At 55.7% G+C, this 17,728-nt stretch overlaps 2 protein-coding genes and 1 non-coding gene across 9 annotated transcripts in view; 2 read left to right on the top strand and 1 right to left on the bottom strand.

Moving 5' to 3' along the window:
- Positions 1 to 86: 86 nt before the first annotated feature.
- On the bottom strand, positions 87 to 12,450 carry MAD2L2 (mitotic arrest deficient 2 like 2). Of its 7 annotated transcripts, none has more exons than XM_029228891.1 (9): positions 5,408 to 5,601; positions 4,993 to 5,044; positions 4,780 to 4,898; positions 3,255 to 3,326; positions 2,562 to 2,662; positions 1,659 to 1,753; positions 1,262 to 1,335; positions 669 to 761; positions 87 to 428 (listed from the first exon to the last, which is right to left on the bottom strand). In XM_029228891.1, exons 2-9 carry the CDS (start codon positions 5,030 to 5,032, stop codon positions 387 to 389), a joined length of 636 nt encoding a protein of 211 aa, XP_029084724.1. In that variant the 5' UTR covers positions 5,033 to 5,044; positions 5,408 to 5,601; the 3' UTR covers positions 87 to 386. The 7 variants fall into 7 exon arrangements, with proteins under 7 accessions (XP_029084724.1, XP_029084725.1, XP_029084723.1 ...); XM_029228892.1 differs by having other exon boundaries at positions 5,468 to 5,570; XM_029228890.1 differs by lacking the exons at positions 87 to 428; positions 5,408 to 5,601 and adding an exon at positions 12,388 to 12,450 and having other exon boundaries at positions 559 to 761.
- Positions 9,263 to 9,364, top strand: LOC114900090. The gene has a single exon (XR_003794715.1). It is a non-coding gene; the product is annotated as a U6 spliceosomal RNA (small nuclear RNA).
- Positions 12,421 to 17,728, top strand: part of DRAXIN (dorsal inhibitory axon guidance protein) — a 24,820-nt gene continuing 19,512 nt past the window's right edge. The window contains exon 1 of the mRNA XM_029228876.1: positions 12,421 to 12,490. The gene's annotated coding sequence lies outside the window, so the exon portion shown is untranslated. The remainder of the gene's footprint in view (positions 12,491 to 17,728) is intronic.

Genomic DNA, 17,728 nt, shown 5'->3' with positions numbered 1-17,728 from the left:
CCAGCCTGGGGTCAGGTCTAGGGGTCGGGGTACAAGGTCCTCGGCACTTTGGTAAGGAAGCAGCCTCCCTCCCCTCCAGGGAGTGACAGCCCAGCTCAGCCCTGGGGGCTCTTTATTGAAACAACTCACAGCACAGTATTTGAGGCAGCGCTGGCCAGCGGAATCCCAGGAGGCTGAGAAATTGAGGTCCCAGCACCTGTCCCTGCCCTCCTGGGGAGGATTCCTCCATGAAGGCAACCAAGCCTGAGCAGCCCCGGGCTGGAGGGTGGGTGGTCCATACACAGAGGCAATAAGAGCACTTGGAATCAGAGTGACCCTGCAGCACTGCCCTAGGCTGGGCCCCCAAAGTGCGACAGCTGTGGCATCCACGGTGGGCAGGCACACCCTCAGCTGCTTTTATGAGCTCGCTCTTCCACGTAGAGCTGCATCTGATGGACAGGAACGAACACCATGGTCAGGTGGACAGCCAGGGCAGCTACTCTGGAGAACCCACGGGGTCTCCGACAAGGGTGGGCTATGTGGCCCCAGCCAGGGTTTAAGGGAAAGAGGGAGTTGGGAGCCTAAAGCCAGGCATGCCCTGGTCATCTCCCCCGAGCCTTGATCCAAAAGCTGCCTGACGAGGCCTCAGCACACCCTAAATAAAGCACACTCGGGCCCAAGCAGCTTACCTTTAAGATGTCTGATGTCATGGTTTTCAGGGGTATCAGTCGGGGGTCGTGCATGTGGACGTCCTGCTCATCTGCCAGGATCCAGGGGAAGTCCTAGGGAGGGGACAAGGGAAGGGTGGCAGGGGGCTGGTCCATGGCCCGCCCTCACTTCGCTGCCCTCTCCCCTTCCGGAGCTGGCATCCTCAGACTTCGGGGAGCATCAGAGTCACCAGGGAATCGCTGGCCGTGCAGATTCCTAGGTTCCCCCACCGGAGAGAGGCTGAGTCCGTAGATCTGAGCTGGGCTGGGAGCCCCAGTGATTTAACAAGCCCCAAACACCAGTTCTGAAACTGGATCAAGGATCCCCTCCCTTGAGAACCCCCAATGAGCTGGTGGCTCTCCCTGCTCTCAGCGCCAAGTGCCCAGGTGGGGCGATGACAAGCGGGTGGCCACAGAGCCAGCACACAGTGAGAGCCTACCGATGCCAGGCGCTGCCGTAAGAAGTGTAATGAATGCCCTGCCATAGGCACTGCCCTCGCTGTCACATGGAACTCTGGTTTTCAGAGCCTCCCAGCGGTCTCCCTGCCCACCCTCCCACACCAGTCTCATCTCACCTTGATGACCTGGATCTTCTCCATGTTGCGAGTGGCAGCTTCTCTCGTGTGCACTAATACTGTGAAGGTACAGCCTAAAGAGGCCAGAGTTTGGTCAAGCCCGGGCCACCCCATGCCTGCCGCGTGGCACAGCCTCTTCCCACCTCCCTAGCTGGCTCAGCAGCCCCGCAAAGCAGAGTGTAAACCCAGTGTTCAGACAAGTCACAGTCAACAGGGAGACTAAAGCCCAGGTGGAGTCATCAGGGAAGCTTCCTGGAGGAGGTGGGCTTTCAGAGGAGTTCTAAAAGGCAGGAAGGAAGAGAGGGAGCTTGGTGCAGCCAAGTAGGGACCTGAGGACACAGACCAACACAGGTAGCCATGGAAATGCCCAGGGAAGAGGGGGTGGGAGTGAGCCCACCTGGGGGGTTGTGGTCCAGGACAGCATCACATACACTGATCTTCAGGATGAAGGCTCGGAGCAGCTGCTCCACGTGAGACAGCAGGGAGTCTGAGCTGGGAAGCAGAGAAGAGGAGGGTCTCCCAGCACGTGGGTGTCCCCCTCCCACCAGCAGGCAAGCAACTCTGGGAGCAGCCCTGGCGGTGCAGAGTCCCCCTAGTGCTTCCGAGTGTATTGACTTCTGAGGCCCTGGCTACCTGTCTCTACACAGTTGACATCATCTGGGGAGTTTAAAACCAAAGCCGAGTCCCATCCCAGGCTAATTAAGTCAGAATGCGGCGGGGGGGAAGGGGCACAGGGAACCCCAGTAGGTGGTTCTAATATGCAGCCCAGTCTGAGAACCGGACACAAAGCCGGGAAGGGACAGGGTTTGCCCGAGGCCACATAGCACGTGGGGACAGATTCTAGTGCCCTGACCTCACCACACGAAGCTGGCAGCTGACCAGCCCAACACGCCCATCCAAGGTCAACTTCTAGTTGACTAGGGACTGGATGGATGCTTGACTGGGAAGTCAGGAAACTGGGTCTGTGTCCTGGCTCTGGGTGACCAGGTCAAGATCATCTCTCGGGACCCTGGTTTCTCCATCTATAAAATGAGGTTGGGACTAGCCATTCACCAACGTTGTGATTTTCCAGGTGTGATACTGGAGGGTCTCCGTGTAACCTGTGTGATGTCCACAGAGACCACTGGGCGGCCGGCTGTGACTCAGACACTAACAGGCCTCGTTAGGTCAGCACACCTTGCCATGTCTCCTCTCAGGCCTTTAGCAAGGCATTCAGGGGCTGCCTTAAAGGGGTGAGGGTGGCCGTGTTACTAGGGACCTCACACCAGTGAGCACGTGGATGGGGGACGAGGCAGCGCACCTGATGGACAGCAGCGGAGGCTGCGTGATTTCGAAGACGAATTTCTCCACTGGGCGGTGCTCCTTGTCCAAGATGACTACCACCACTTTCTCCACATCGTTCTGCAAGGACAGGAAGCCCCGATTCCAGAACTGGACACCCGCCTCCCCATTACCCCACCCCCCAGCCCCTGCCCCCTGCTCCCTGCCCAGGGAAGAATGGGAAAGGTGCACTCAAGGCCCTGCTCAGCTTCCAGGCCCAGAGTCCCTGAGAGCCCAGAAAGAGGTTTGAGAAGTTGCAATAGGCGCCCCCAGACATGAGTGGTACCCGCGGAGAGGAGAGGATGCCTGGGCCCTGCAGGGGTCCCAGCGTGTCCCAGGGAGCAGAATAAGGTAGAATAAGGAAGCCCTGAGGGGCCAAGCTCAGACAGAGCTTGGGGGCAGAGGGGGAGAAAAGAACAGGTGAGAAGGACCCAAAACCCTCTGGGCAGGCCCCAGTCAGCCAACTCCACTAACCAGGGCTCCCGGGCCCAGCACGCCCTGAACGTGCCCACATGCCCTGGGGCCTGTCCCTGGGCAGGGGTGGTCTCCAGAGTGCGGGGCACAGGCTTCTGGGTGTTAAGTTATGGGGACCCGGTATGGTCCCAGCATCACCCCATCCTGGAGCATGGAGGAGCACTGGGGGTGGGGTGGGCTAGGGGCCTGGTGCCCTCACCTTCTCCAGCAGCGGCTTGACGCAGTGCAACGTGTCCTGGATATACTGGTTCAGCTCCGGGTGACAGGACATCTGCCCACAACCCCATGATGGCTGGTGAGGCTGCAGCACTGATGGGGGAGCCATTGGAGACCCCCTCCAGCAGCCCAAGGGCCTGTCTGCCTTCGGAGAGAGGCGCAGCAGTTCCCTAGGGCTCCCCACCCAAGAGACAGACTTCCCATCACGAGGCTAAGAACTGAATTATCCACAGAGGGAGAGAAGTTAGAAGATCCTAAGAATTCAGTCTCAACATTAGCATTTAATATAGCATTAGGAGTTCCTAACGCGGGGTCACTGAGCTCCTCCAGAGTCTGAGAAGTCTTTAAATCGTGAGTGTTTGAGCATACAGGCATTTTTCCAGAGACGGGATCCAGAAATTTAATCCATTTTCGAACACTAAGAATCTGGAACAGACTTCCCTTGGTGCGCAGTGGTTAAGAATCCGCCTGCCAATGCAGGGGAGAGCCCTGGTCTGGGAAGATCCCACATGCTGCGGAGCAACTAAGCCCGTGCGCCACAACTATTGAGCCTGCGCTCTAGGGCCCGCGAGCCACAACTACTGAAGCCCGCGTGCCTTCAGAGCCGGTGCTCCGCAACAAGGGAAGCCACCGCAATGAGAAGCCCGCGCACCGCAACTAAGAGCAGCCCCCGCTCACCACCAACTAGAGAAAGCCCGCGCGCAGCAGCGAAGACCCAATGCAGCCATAAATAAATAAATAGATAAATAAATAAATAAATATATTAAAAAAAAGAATCTGGAACTAAGGAGTTGTGTGGCCTCAGGCTTAACTTCTCTGTGCTTTAGTTACTTCATCTGTGGAAGATCTCATTTAAAAAAGTGAGGATTAAGTGAGATAAGTACCTAGTACACGGTGGGTGCTCAGTAAGTGCTGATTCTTTTTTTCCTTTTCCTTGTATATCTTTTTGTTTGTTTGTTTTTTGGGTTTTTTTTCCCCCCTATATATCTTTTTAAGCTTCCACCACCTTCCAGTATTCGGTCATTTATTCTAATATTTACTGAGTGCTTTCTAAGGGACAGGCACTTCTTGAGGCTGGGGATAGAGTAGCATATATTTACTGCTTTGTCTGCCTTTAACCTAAAGCAACCCGTACAATTAGGGTAAATGAGGGGAGAGGGAAGGTGCCTGAGGTTTATAGGAATCCCCTCCCCAAACCAACCATTCACCAGCTTCAGGAGACCTTTAAAATACAAAGATGGGGGCCGGGGGGCTCTAATCGGAGGGCCCGGTCCCTAACTTCTAGCAAGGGGAACTCCCAGTTCAGAGGGGACAGAAACAAACGCCACTGCGGTGAGGGGTGGGAGGTTGTTGGGCTATCGGCAGCTGCCGGGAACTAGAAGGCAAGGCCCGGCCGCTGGGGACTGAGAGGGCTGAGCCTGAAGAAGGAAGAAAGTTTAAAATGTCCTCTCTACCCACTCTGTGATACGGGGGTGACCCAGTGCACCCAGTCTGGATGTGGGGCTCACCTGGACAGGCACGTTGTACTTCTTACGCTTCTGGAAGATGCCCACGGGGTAAACCTCACGCACGTAGAGGATCAGGTGCACCGCCACCTCCAGGAACTCGCAGAGCACGTCGGCCACCACTGCGAGCGGGCAGAACCCGGTGCGCTCGGGGAAGTCCGCCAGCCCAGGACCTCCCTCGCCCCCCGCCAGGGTGCGCAGGTCCAGCCTCTCTACCTTGACCAAAGTTGAGGTCCTGTCGCGTGAGCGTGGTCATCCTTCCTGATACCTAGGGGGTGGGGCAGGAGCGGGAGCTAGTTCCTAAGGTCCCTACAGCCGCAGGGCCCGCCCACCTCCACTGCCCCTCCCCTCCGTCTGGGGGGAATCTGGGCAGGACCGCCCCTCCCTTCACACAGAACCGGAGCAGCTGGGAAGGACCCCCCACGCTGGCGTCAGAGCTCGGAGGCATTAGCTGCGCCGCGATCAGCCTCTGCGCACTGGCCGCCTCGCCCTGCCGTCTCCTGGGAGTAGATAAGGCCAGAGCTGTGCCCGCATAAAGGGCACCGCCGCAGAGGGAACAGCTGGATGCGCAGGGCCAGTAGCGTGAAGCCGGACACGCGGAAAGCGAAACTAGGCTGGAATAAGACTTCACCTCCTGCCAGGCTGGATTCTTCCCCTGAGGGAATCCCGCCCTTCTCCTCTTCCCCGGTACCGGCTCCGGCCTCGATTCCGGATTCGGGGCCAGGCCCCCGCGAGGGAATCCACCGACCGATCACTCGCGCCTCGCGCTCAACCAGAGGCCCAGGCGCCGCTCCATGACGTCCGCGGCGCTCCGGCGGGTCCTAGCGCCGGCTTCCAGACACGCCCACCCCCCGCGCAGCCAACCACGGGTGCAGGAGGGAGAGACGGCCAGGGGGGCGGGGCTTGGGCGGGGCGGGGCCCAGCCTGGGCGCCGGTGTGATCCCAGGGCCGATGCTGCACCACGCCTCTTCCTTTCAGTTTTAGGTGGGCGCGAAAAGAGACAACTTTGGTCTCCAGGTCGGATCGCAGCGTATTTCCCCCCCCCCCCCAGGGCATTTCTCTCGCTTTAGGAGGCGCGGGAAGAGGTAGCGTACGTGTTGCTGGTGAGAGCCAGCTCGAGGTCACAGCTGGGCACTATGGACAGCGACATCTACCGCTAGCTCTGCAGTCACCATACCCGGAACCTCAGCTGCCCAACCGAAAGCGAATCCGCCGGCTCCGGGGCGGGGACAGGGGAGGGCCGGCGAGCACCGGGGACGTCCCCGTCCCCACCCCCACCCGGAGCCTAAATGCAGCCAGGCTTTACCTCCCAAGAAGGTAAAAACTTCCCGGGCCGTGCATCATAACAATAGCTGACATTTATAGAGGTCCAGCCATGTGCCAGGGACTGGGCTAAGTGTGTTCGTGGATCAGCTCACTAAATCCTCAAAACAATTCCACGCGACAGTTGCCATGATTGTCCCCGTTTTACATATGAGCCAAGTGAAGTTCAGAGGGGTGAAGTAACCTGCCCGAGTTACCCAGCTATTGGGGGAGGCGGTGGGCATAGTTGTCTTCTGCCACTACACTTTGCAGCTCGGAAGTCCCCCAGAGGCATGGACTCTGGAAGGGCTGAGAGGACCCTGGGAAATAATAATATTAATATTAAAATAATTACTAACATGCACTGAACACTTAATATGTTTCAAGCACTGATTTCTTTAATTCTCTCATTAACCCTAGGAGCTAAGCCTTCATTTTACAGTCCCACTTTATAGATGGTAAAACAGGCTCAGAGATGTTCCCTAATTTGCCAAAATCACACAGTTGGAATACAAACCCAGTTCTGACTTCTACTCGAACTCCAGGGCTTCACCTTATTTTCAGCCCCTTTATTTTACAGATGGAAAAACTAAGGTCAGAGAAGTAGCTGAGGAGTTATGGCAACAAATCAGGGCCAGAAGTCCGGGGATCTTGTCTCTGACCTCCAGGGACACAAAAGCTGGTTAGGAGTCATGCGCATCTGCTGGTACACAGATATAGTTATAGGAATGTTTGCCGTTTACTGCTCAGTATTGGAGACCTGTACCTCCTTCACCCCAGATGCTTTCAAACCTGCATTTACACACTTCTGATGGGGTGGGGGCAGGGGAGAGAATAACTAACCTAGCCCATTAAGCCAAGAATGCCAGCAGAGCATTTCTCAAAAGCAGTCCTAGGAAATCTGCATCAGGATCCCCAGGGAGCCCATTAAACGTCAGGAACCTGGGCTTCCCGGACCTACCAGATCAGTTGGGGTGCACAGCAGGGCACTAGCCCTTTAACAAGCTCCCAGGGGACCTGATGCCCAAGAAAGTGTGGGAATTGCAACCACAGTGGTTTGGGCTTTTCCAGGGAAAGTCTGCATTTCATAAAATTGCAATGCTTAACCCAATGGAATGGATGATTTATTTCAGAAATGGATGCACCTGGCAGCACATTTGGGGCACAGCAATCCTTTCCAAGACCTGGGGACCCTGCCCATGTCATATAGAAGAGGACCATTTCCATATGGAAAGAGCTGAGCAGCTCACTTGCTTGTAGACAGGTGTCCCCTGGCTCCTTGAGATTTAATCACTGAGGATGCTTTGGAAACTGGAGAGATTTGAGGGTCCCTCTTTGCCCGTCCCTGGAGCCCGCTCAAGCAGCATTTTCACTGGTAACAGAAAGTGGCAGTCTTAAGGGGGCAATTCTTTGTAAAGGGTCCCTTAGGATTGGGGTCTAGGGTGGAGAAACTCAGAGCCCAGCTACTCCTGTGGCCTCCGAGGCACAGTGTGAGCGACCTGGGGACTCATGCCAGGCATTCCTTCATGGGCCCTAAGCCCCAGCCCCCCACCCCCCCACCCCGCCCTGAGACGACACAGTGCAAGTCACCCATAGGTCTCCTGCCACACAGAGCTAAAGAACTTCAGAGAAACCTTGGTGGACATACACCCCAAAACTCTCATTTTTCCAGTGAGGACACTGAGGTCCCAACAGCTTTGTTTGACACTGGGGCACCCACCCTGTCAACTGTAACCTGTATAAAAACACCTACATTCGGGGCTTTGGATTCAGAGCCAGCCATAAACAGAGGAAGGGGGGCTAGGAGACAGATGAGGAGGGATCAAACTGATCGACCTCAGCCCCCAAAAGGCCTCCATCTCATTTGTGAAATGAACAGGCTGGACAGATGTTCCCTAAACCTCTGATGGCCTCGGGTTCCATGGGGGCCAAGAAGCTGGGCATGGGACAGGGGTAGGGGGCCGAATCAGCATGGGGCCATAGGGGAGCTCTGTGAAAAGTCATCTGTTACTTCCATCCATTCGGCATCTCGTTTTTCATATCTTAATCGCATCAGAATGACGGATGGTCACGGATTACAGATTACAGATTACAACCCCAGATTACATCATGGGGTTAATTTATTACATTTTTGAATACCCACTTGCTGGGAGACTGTTTTTCAAAGGTATTTGCATATCTTTCACCATAACAACAATGTGTAGGAGGGCATCTGGGAGGGAAGGATGGATGTTTAGGAGGGGAGAGAGCTTATTTGCCAACTGAAGCAGGTTCCTGAGGGTCTGCAATGGGAACAGAGAGCAAATCACTCCCTAGAGACATTTAAATTGAAACTAAGAGAAGGTGAGATGCAAGAAAGTTTTGCAAAGACTGCATGGGTGAAGGAAGATTCCTGGGGTTCACTGAACAGCACAGAGTGAGTGAATGGGGTATAATAACAAGCAATGAAGTGTCCAGACCCCTAAGATGCTTCCAGAGTCCCTCCCATTCTCACCATCCTGATCACAGGACATATTATCCATCCCATCCCTGCCTAAGGTTCCCAGGACACCAAACACAGGGAGGTGGGAGGAGCCACAGAGTCAGCACGTATAGCCCGGTGACAATCCCACTGATACCACGATATTCAGGAACCCAGCCAGCTGGGATGCCCCCTGAGCAGAGGCCCAGCCTCATTCATTCTCTTAGTCCAGCACCTCACCAGTGCCTGGCCAAATCCAGGTTCTGAATGAATGTGTGTCCAATGAGCAAATGAAAGAATGAAGGCATGAAATGATGGTGGGCAGTGTCTCACTGCCACTTGCCTGACATGAATCCTAATTTAGTCTGGATGAGGGGCAAAGACCTCTGATTTCAGTGCTTGGGCTCTAGGTGGTGGTGTGCAGAGAAAAGCTGCTTTCACAAATGAAGCAAGAGCTGCGGATTACTCACGACGGTGCCCCTCACACCCACTGGGCTGCTGCTTCTCTCCCCACCACTGCCCCTTAACCAGCTGTGAGGCCTTCCCTCTCTGAGTCTCAATTTCCTCACCTGTAGAATGGGATCATGGCAGCACCAATTCCATAGAGTTGAGTAAGAAGTAAGTGAGATAATGTTTGTAAAACTATAAAGTGCACAATGCCTGGCACATAAATGCCTAATTACTGGCTGTTATGACAATGATGTTAAGATTGACACACACCTTGCTAGCTTCGGCAACACATATACAAAAATTGGAACGATACAGAGGTTAGTGTGGCCCCTGTGCAAGGACGACACGCAAATTTGTGAAGCGTTCCACGTTTTTCTAAAAAAAGAGTGGATATATGTGTATGTATAACTGATTCACCTTGCTGTACACCTGAAACAATCACAACCTTGTAAATCAACTATACTCCAATAAAAATTCTAAAAAAAGATCGACACACACTATCTAAGCCCCTAGAGCAAACACTCTGAACCAGCCATCATGCCTTTCAAATCCCCATCCAAAACATCCGGAGCTGTGCCCCTCTTGCCAGTTCCATTTCCCAAGGCAGCAGGCAGCCCCCAAGATGCCCTTAAGGTGGGCATGCATCCTCATGGCCCGAGATGCCTAAAGACAAGTGGCTGGGGCTGAAGACAGCTCTTCTCCCCACTCATCTAGTCTTCTGGTGTGAGGCCCAACCTGCCCAGCTGCCCCAGATCCTGGGGTCCACTGCTGACCTCAGACCCAGGTCAGAGCCCTGACCTTAGGCCAGTAACACTGGGCGGCTTCCAATAGTTCAACCGGGGCAAAGCCCGCATGCCATTCCGTCCCTGAAGTTCTGCTGATTCCGCAGTGTCATTGACACCTTGTTGGTCAGGGGGACCTGACAGGTCATCTTTTCTTAAACTTTGAACTTTTATCCACAGAAATGCACAGAGACACTAAATGTTTTCCACAATTTTAGGGGTTGCCGGGACCTCTGAAGTCATCCTCAACCACAGGGTAAGAACACTTGATCCAACTCAACTGCCACTTTTTAAAAATAACTGCTTTATTGAGATATAATTCACAAACCATAAAGTTCATCCTTTTAAAGCAGGCAATTCAGTGGTTTTTAATATAGTTGCAAAGTTGTGCGTCAATCACCACTATCTAATTCCAGAACATTACCATCATCCCAGAAAGAAAACCCCCCGCATACACTGGCAGCCACTTCCCCAATCTCGCCTTCTGCCAGCCCCTGGCAACCAACCACTAGTCTACTTTCTGCCTCTATGGACTTGCTTATTCTGAACATTTCATGTAAATCATGTGGCCTTTTATGTCTGGTTTGTTTCACGTAGCATTCATGTTTTCAAGGGTCACCAAATTGCGGCATGTACTGGTACTTCATTCTTTTTGTGGCCAAATAATATTCTGCTGTATGAATATACCACATTTTGTTTATCCACTCCTCACGTGATGGATATGTGAGTTGTTTCCACTTTGGCCATTCAAACATGGGGAAACAGACCCGAAGTCACCATAACCTAGATGGGATAGGAGTCCAGACCTCTCTCCTAACATCCACCTTTTCCTGCAGCATTGCTCTGGGAGGACCCAGAGAACAGAGAGTCCAAGCATGGCAAAAGATCGCCCCACTGGCAAATAGCCATTGCAACAGCATTTGAACCAGAGGATCCAATAACTTGCTTCCGGTTCAGTAAATGCTGGGCCACAGCTTCATCCTTGACAGAGAGAATCATACCCACTGTCCCCCTCCCAGGCCCAAGCCACCATCACCTCTTCTCTGCCACTGTTCCTAGCTGTTCTCCCTGCTTTTGTCCTTGCCAAATGCAGTCTATTCTCAACTTTGGGAATCAGAGTGAATTTGTTAAAACCTAAGTCAGATCATGTCTCTGCTCTGCTCACAACCCAATCCATCCTCGTGCCTGCCCATCAGGCTGATAATATCACGATAACAATACCAGATAACTATTCTAGAGCATATCCTGTGGGGTCAGGACCTTAGGAACATTATCTCCTTACACAGGCCACTGCACTTAATCCTTGAGCCCTGAGAGTTACGGATAACGGTGAGCTCAGAGAGGTTAGGCCCCTTGCCCAAGCCTACGGGGAATGAATGACAGCAGAAGAAGGGCCCAGGCATCTAACCCGACTACAGAGCGGAGCTCCTAAAACTCTGAGCCATAATTTGCCACGCTGGAGAAAGAAGAAAACAGTCGAAATGGAAGCCGCTGGGCCAGCTCTGGGCGCCAGGCAAGACTGCTGCTTCCCGCGAACGCGGGCCCGCCCCACCGCTCTCTGATCTTTGCAGCGCCTGCGGCCCCCCTGACCCCGCGGTGAGTTATGGGGGCCGCGGGACCCATAACACAGCATTCCGGGACTCCCAGGGTCGGCAGGACGCGGCACCCTGCTCTGTGATGGATGAGCCACCCCTAGCGCTGGCTTTGTCCTGCCTGGGCCGGGTTGGGGACCTACTTTGGACGGGGCGTGGCGAGAGGCGGACCGCGCGCGCGCGCGCGTGTGTGTGTGTGTGTGTGTGTGTTGGGTAGGGGTATTGTCTTTTTCCCTTCCCTCCCAGGGTGTGTGAGTGGGGAGCGGACACTAGCGCAGCCGTCAGTGCTCCCCAGTCTCACCTGGTAGCGCTTTGAAGACCCCCCTGGACCCCCACGTCGAAGAGCGACCCCTCCCTGAACCTCGCCCCCAACTCTGCGCACTTTCGGAGGCTACTGAGGCCCCGCGGTGCCCCGTTCCTCCTCCCTCGCACAGGGCATTTCTTCCGTCCCATTTGACAGCCTAGGCGGAATAATCCTTTTGGGGAACCGCCGGCCTCTGCGCTGCACAGACGCTGCCGCAGCTGAGCGCTCAGCTCCGATCCATTGTTGGGGTCCGCCAGGGACCCCCTGCCGCGGCCCTTTGTCGCCCGCTCCCTGCTGGGCCGCTCCAGATGCGCCACCGCTGCCCGCGCCCCGCCCGTCCCACGCGCCCCGGGCCGCGCCGAGGCGGCTCTTCCGCACCGGGAGGAGTGGGCCCGCCTCTCCCGGTGCCTGCACGGCCGCCCGGCTGCGCCCGCCTTTGTCTACCTTCTTTGTCTGCCCCGCGCCTTCGCGGCGGCGGCGGCTAGGCCTCTGGGGAGGGGTCCCGGAACGCCGAGCGCAGCTGGCGAGGGCGCGCTGGCTGGGAGCGCGCGGGGCCCGGCCCGGCCCGGGGCTGCCCCTCGGCTGGGGGCAGTGGAGCCCGCTCGCCGCCGCCCCTCCCCCGTCCCCTCCGCGTGCTCCCGCCCCCTTCCCTCACGCCCGCCCCTCCCCCTTCCCTCCAGCCCAGCTCAGCCTCGGCACATCCTCCTGCCGCCCGCGCACCTCTCCGCGCGGTCCCGGCTTCGCGGCTCGGCCTTCCGCTGCGCTCGGCTCCCGCAGGCGCTCGGCCCCGCGCCCCTCGGCCCCTGCCCCGCCGGTTGGACAGGTAAGGCTTGGCCTTGGCCCGCCCCTGGCTCCGCCCTCCCGCCTCACCTGGCTGCGCGCCGGGACAAAGGTGGGCTACCTGGAGCGCTCAGGGGCGGGGCGCGCCGGGGACTGAGGCTGGAGGTGAGGATGCTGCTTTCCTCCCTGCCCTCCCGGCCCTCGGACCCGTCGGTCAGTGGGTCCGCCGCCTCCGCTCCTCGCCGCGTCTCCCCTCGGCTCCTGGCTCTGCTCCTGGGCCCCTCATCCGCCCGCCTTCCGCCGGACACTCACTTTTCCACGTTCTGACACTGCCTAGCGTGCGCCCTTGCCGCCCTCTTTCGGACGCGGCTCTCGCCCACTCTCCTCCTCGGCACTAGCCTTCTCCCTCTGGGACCCGGTCTCTCTTTGTCTCTCTGTCTCTGAGTCTCCCGGTGGTCTCTCAGGCTGGGGACCCCAATCTGACATCGTTTGAAGAAGATTGGAAGATTCCCTAAGCTCCGGACAGAGCTGGCAGGAGTGCCCTCTGCTTCTTTCGAGGCTGCCTACGGGGCTGGGGTGTGTTGCAGGTAGAGGGAGGTTCCGGCTGCGCCCCCCCGCCAGCACTGCCCAGTTCCTCGCGCTAGCAACCCCGACAGCGCTGGCCTCGCTCTTCTGGCCCCGGCTCAGGCTCCCTCCCTCTCCACTGCTGGCTTTTCTCCAACCGCGCTCAGGGGTCTCAGGCTCCTTCGGGAGCCGGGAGCCGAGGTTTGAGTGGTGAGACTTCTTGGGTTTCCCGCCAAGTCTTGCCTTACTACACTGCGTGCTCCCTCTGCCCTCGCCTCTGTCTGGTCTCTCTTGCATGGAGCCGTCTTCCATGCTGCCCACCTCCCAGCCTGGTGGCATGCAAGAAGTGTCCCAGTACTGGTTCAGTACCACCCCTCTGGGGTCAGGCAGACAGAGGCTGAGGGAGTGACCTTGGACAAAGGGATGCACTTCTCTGAGCCTCAGTGCCCCCTTCATAAAACGGGGATAATAGCACCTACCTACAGGGATATATGTGAAAGCAGTGAAAAAAACATATCGGATGCCAGCGAGGCACACACTCGGTGGCCACGGGGGATTCTACAGTCCCAGTCCCTGGGTGGGGTGGGGATAGGGGGTCCACAGAAAGGGGGAAATGGATCAAAAATTCAGGCTTAGAGCCACTGCAGAGAAACCTGACTGTGGCCCCTCCCGTATCATGGTCACCTCCCCCTACACACTGTTACTGGCACTCTTCTTTCTTTCTCTCCCTCCTCCTCTCTGCTTGTCCTAAAATCGGAGCTTAAAAATCAGAAAGAAAAGAGTGTCTGCTTTCAAAATGAGATCAATGTGGCTGTGTCGATGTTGCCAACAGCTGGTCATTGATCATGAGGCATCCATGTGACTCATTCCCAATTCTGAATCTCTGTCTTGCACCCATTTCTTTTTTAATGGCTCTCGCTCACGAGCCATTTCCTTTCCTCTGGGGGGGGATTGTCTTTTGGACCCTGCACCTGTTGTGTAATCACCCAAACCCTCTGACCGTCGTCTATGTCATCGCGACAGGTGACACACCACCCCAGGAGTCGGGCAGTGATGTGGGCTTAGGGCCATAATGAGGGCAACTTCGGAAGAGGGACATCTTCTCCCGGCTGGAAAGTTCCAGGTTCCCCTAGCTGAGCTTTTTTTTCAGCCACAGCCAGAGCTAGCAACTAGTGCCTTTCTCTTTAGAGAGGCAAGAATGGGACTGGAAACACCCACAGACACACACACACACACACACACACAGACACACACACACACCCCATGCAGACTCCTGCTCACAATCCTTTCTGCCACTTTCTCTGCCTCCCTTCCCACCGTTCAATTCACCCTGCTTCGCATCCCTAAATCCCTCCATAGCTCCCTGTTTCCACTAAATTAACTATGCTGCCTGCCTCCCATCACACCCCCTGTCGGCATCTTGGGTTTCAGCCATGACGGAGGGCCGATCATCTCCACGCCCTGACTGCCTCCGAGCTTTTGCTAGGGCTCTCCCCTCTAACTAAAATGTCTCCCCTTGCAGGCCAAGGTCAGATGGCCCCCCCTTGCCTCCCTGTCTCTCCCGTGGTCTGCACTTCCCTGGGCGGGGCTGGGTCCTGTTCCACTTGGGTTTCCAGTGCCTGAGACACAGCAGGCACACAGCAACACAGCACGTGCTCTGTCCATATTTGTTCTAATATATGGAATCCTTGGCCAAGGAGATAGGAATGAACTGACAATTGCAAGCCACAGGTTATCCGTGGGTTCCACTGGGTCCTGCTGGCCAGGCCAGGGGCAGAGTTGGCCCTAGGGCAGACTGGTGAGGTTGTGGAGCGGGGAGCAAGCCTCCTGGAAAGTCGCTGTGGTACTGGGGGCTCTGCACGCCTCCAGAAGATGAGGATGATTTCTGTGCCTGATGCGAGCAGAGGAAATCGGCTAGACAGGGAACTGACTGCCCAAGTTCAGCAGACTAGCTTAGCAGCTACGTGACCTGGACCTTCACTTGCCTCAGCCAGAAACGTGGCAGAGCTGGGGTTTGCATCCTGGCCTCCCTGACTCCACAGCCTGGGAAGAGCACGAGCTGGGCATGTTCCCGGGATGGGGAGGTGTCATACTAACATCTCTCCACTGGCCCATTCAGGTGCCATCCACCTCTCTTGCTGTTCCAGGCCCTCTGATTGTCCTACCCCAGCCCTTCCTCTCACGTGGGCCACCATAGCCAATGGAACACAGGCCTCCCCAGGAAGGACCCTGCCACTAGAGGCCCTGCCCCGCTCATACCAGTTCCCAGCTTTGGCAGCCTCACACACCGCAACACCATGGCCTGGCATTGACCATCTGGGACACATCCCTGAGTGAGTGTAGGGGTACCGGTGCTAGAATCCAGAGCAGTTGGGATAAAGTAATTGCAGACCTCAAGTTTTTAGGGGCCCCCTCTGTGCCAGGCTCCGGGCTAAGGCCCCCACCACGTGTCATCCCTGAAAGTCACAGCGTCAGCACTAGTATTAGTTACCAAGTTAGCATGAGGCGTGGTCAAAGAGTCTGCCTTTGGAGTCAGGTGGCCACAGGTTCAAATCCCAGCTCTACCACTCACTCTACTGTGTAACCTTGAGCAAATCCTTCAAATCTTTGTCCCAATGTTGAACCATTGTTACTATTGTTATTACCTGAAAAGTATTGTCCACTTCAATGGGCTGAATTATAAACTAGGTAATACATATAAAGCTCTAAGCCTAGAGTAGTTGATACCCTAGAAATGACACCCAAACAAACATTCATTTTTCAGGTGTGGGATTGAAGCCCGGAGAGGTTAATTGACTTGCCCAGGGTCACACAGCTATTAAATGCTGGAGCCAGGATTCACACCCAGGCTTGTCTGACTCCAGGTGTCTTTCTACTCCACACTGAGCTCTGCCAGAACTGACAGTGGGCATTTTGTCACTCGATTAAGTGATGGGTGCAACCAAATTGTCTGGGAGCCAAGATAATGAAATTTGGGGAATAGGGGGCCAGGAGGATGGCTTAGGAGAGGAGGAGGGGTGGCGAGTACCTGTAATGTAGCAGGAGGCAGGACTCCGCTCCCTCCCCCCAAAACAACAGGCCTACATCAGTTTTCCCGAGGTGTGAGGCCTCAGGGGGGTGGGAGTTCCCAAGGCTGCTGTTGGAAATAATAAAAGCAGATGGTGCTGCCCCTGCGGAAAGCCAAACCTCATTTGCCAAGACAATGGTCCCCTCCAGGCTGGCCCGGGCCTGTGTTGACCTGCCCCACCGAAGCCATCCATCACCCCACCGAGGACTGAGGACGTGGCCACCTGTGCCTGCCCCCATGCACACGCAGGCACAGATGCACAAACACTTCCAGGAACCCACCCCCAAGCCCCACTCCCGCTCTTTCCCCTCCTCATAATAACAACAGCTACTGTTTATTGCACCCTTACTGGGTACCACTCACTCTGTATACCTTTGCCTCCCCTCATTCTCGCAACCTCCAGCATTTTACAGGAGAGGAGACCGAGGCTCAGAGAGGTCAAATGACTTGCCCAAGGTCACACAGCTCTTTCCGCTCTGGTCAGGGGGGGCTCTCCCATGGCTCAGCGTAATGGATTTGGGCTGACATTTTTGTGTTTGAATCAATAATAATTACATCTGTGCCTCAATCTTTCATTAGGTCTGTGGCCTCCCTGCCAGGTCAGAGTGGGGACACCTGGAGGGCAAGGACTGTGTCTTTGCCCACAGAATAGAAGCTCCCTGCAGCGAAGTGTATGTTTTCCCCATGTTCTGGGAACGCCCAAGGCCAGAGCTGTGTCTCCCCTATCAGACTGGGAAATCCCCCTGTTACACTGGAGGCTTCCTGGGGCAGGGGCTGCTTTTCTTGCTCAGACTGAGAGCTCCCTGAGGACAGGAGCCGTGTCTCATCAGTCTAAGAGTCCTCCAAGGCAAGACCTAGATCTTCCCTGTTACAGTGGGAGCTCCCCAGGGCCAGGGCTATTGTCCCCAATCAGACTGGCAATTTTCAGAAGCAGGGACAAGGTCTTCAGACTAGAGCAGTTTCCCTTGCATGGCATCCAGGTCCTGCACCCAGAGGAGCTCAGCAAGTGGTGACTATCTGGTTCACTGTCCCTGGCAGTCTCCACCCTGGGGCTCTACGGGTCAAGAGGCAGAGTTCTCTGTGTGAGGCCAGGTTGGCACAAAGGCACGTGGAGGGGTAGGTGGGGCTCTGGCTGTTCTGAGGCCTAGGGGGGGCTGAGAGGCCCCTTCCTATTGGACAGGTGGCACTTTGGGGGCACAGAGCCTCAGGGCGGCAGGGGAGATGGGTAGGGACTAGCTCAGGACTGTCAAGGCCAGTCCACCGATGAGTACCCCCCAGGGCAGATGTTTCAACTCTTATCTCCCCTCCCCCCTTCCAGGAAGCTCATCTTTGCTGCCTTCCATCCCATCTACACTGCCTGAATTCCTTCCATACCTGGAAACCTCCCCTTCCCCAATCACACAGAAGTCCTCATTTCCTAAATAGTGAAATCTCATGACAGGCTAATAATCCCATTTCACAGACAGGGAAATTATGACTCACGGTGAGGTGTGATGGTGGGAGGATCGTGGGAGGGGCTAGGGAGACAGAATCTAGCCCCAAATTGACTTGGGAAGAGCCCAGCCCAAGAATTTAGGATCCCCCTCCTCTCCCCCACTGTCATTGAGGACATAACTATTTTTGTTTTTTGTTTTTTTTAACATCTTTATT

This window comes from Monodon monoceros, unplaced genomic scaffold (genome assembly GCF_005190385.1).
Source record: "Monodon monoceros isolate NGI ecotype Baffin Bay Population unplaced genomic scaffold, NGI_Narwhal_1 Super_Scaffold_18, whole genome shotgun sequence".
In the NCBI taxonomy this organism is placed as follows: domain Eukaryota; kingdom Metazoa; phylum Chordata; class Mammalia; order Artiodactyla; family Monodontidae; genus Monodon; species Monodon monoceros.
Note: the sequence above shows the minus strand (reverse complement) of the source record. Positions and strands in the feature narration are given on the sequence as shown.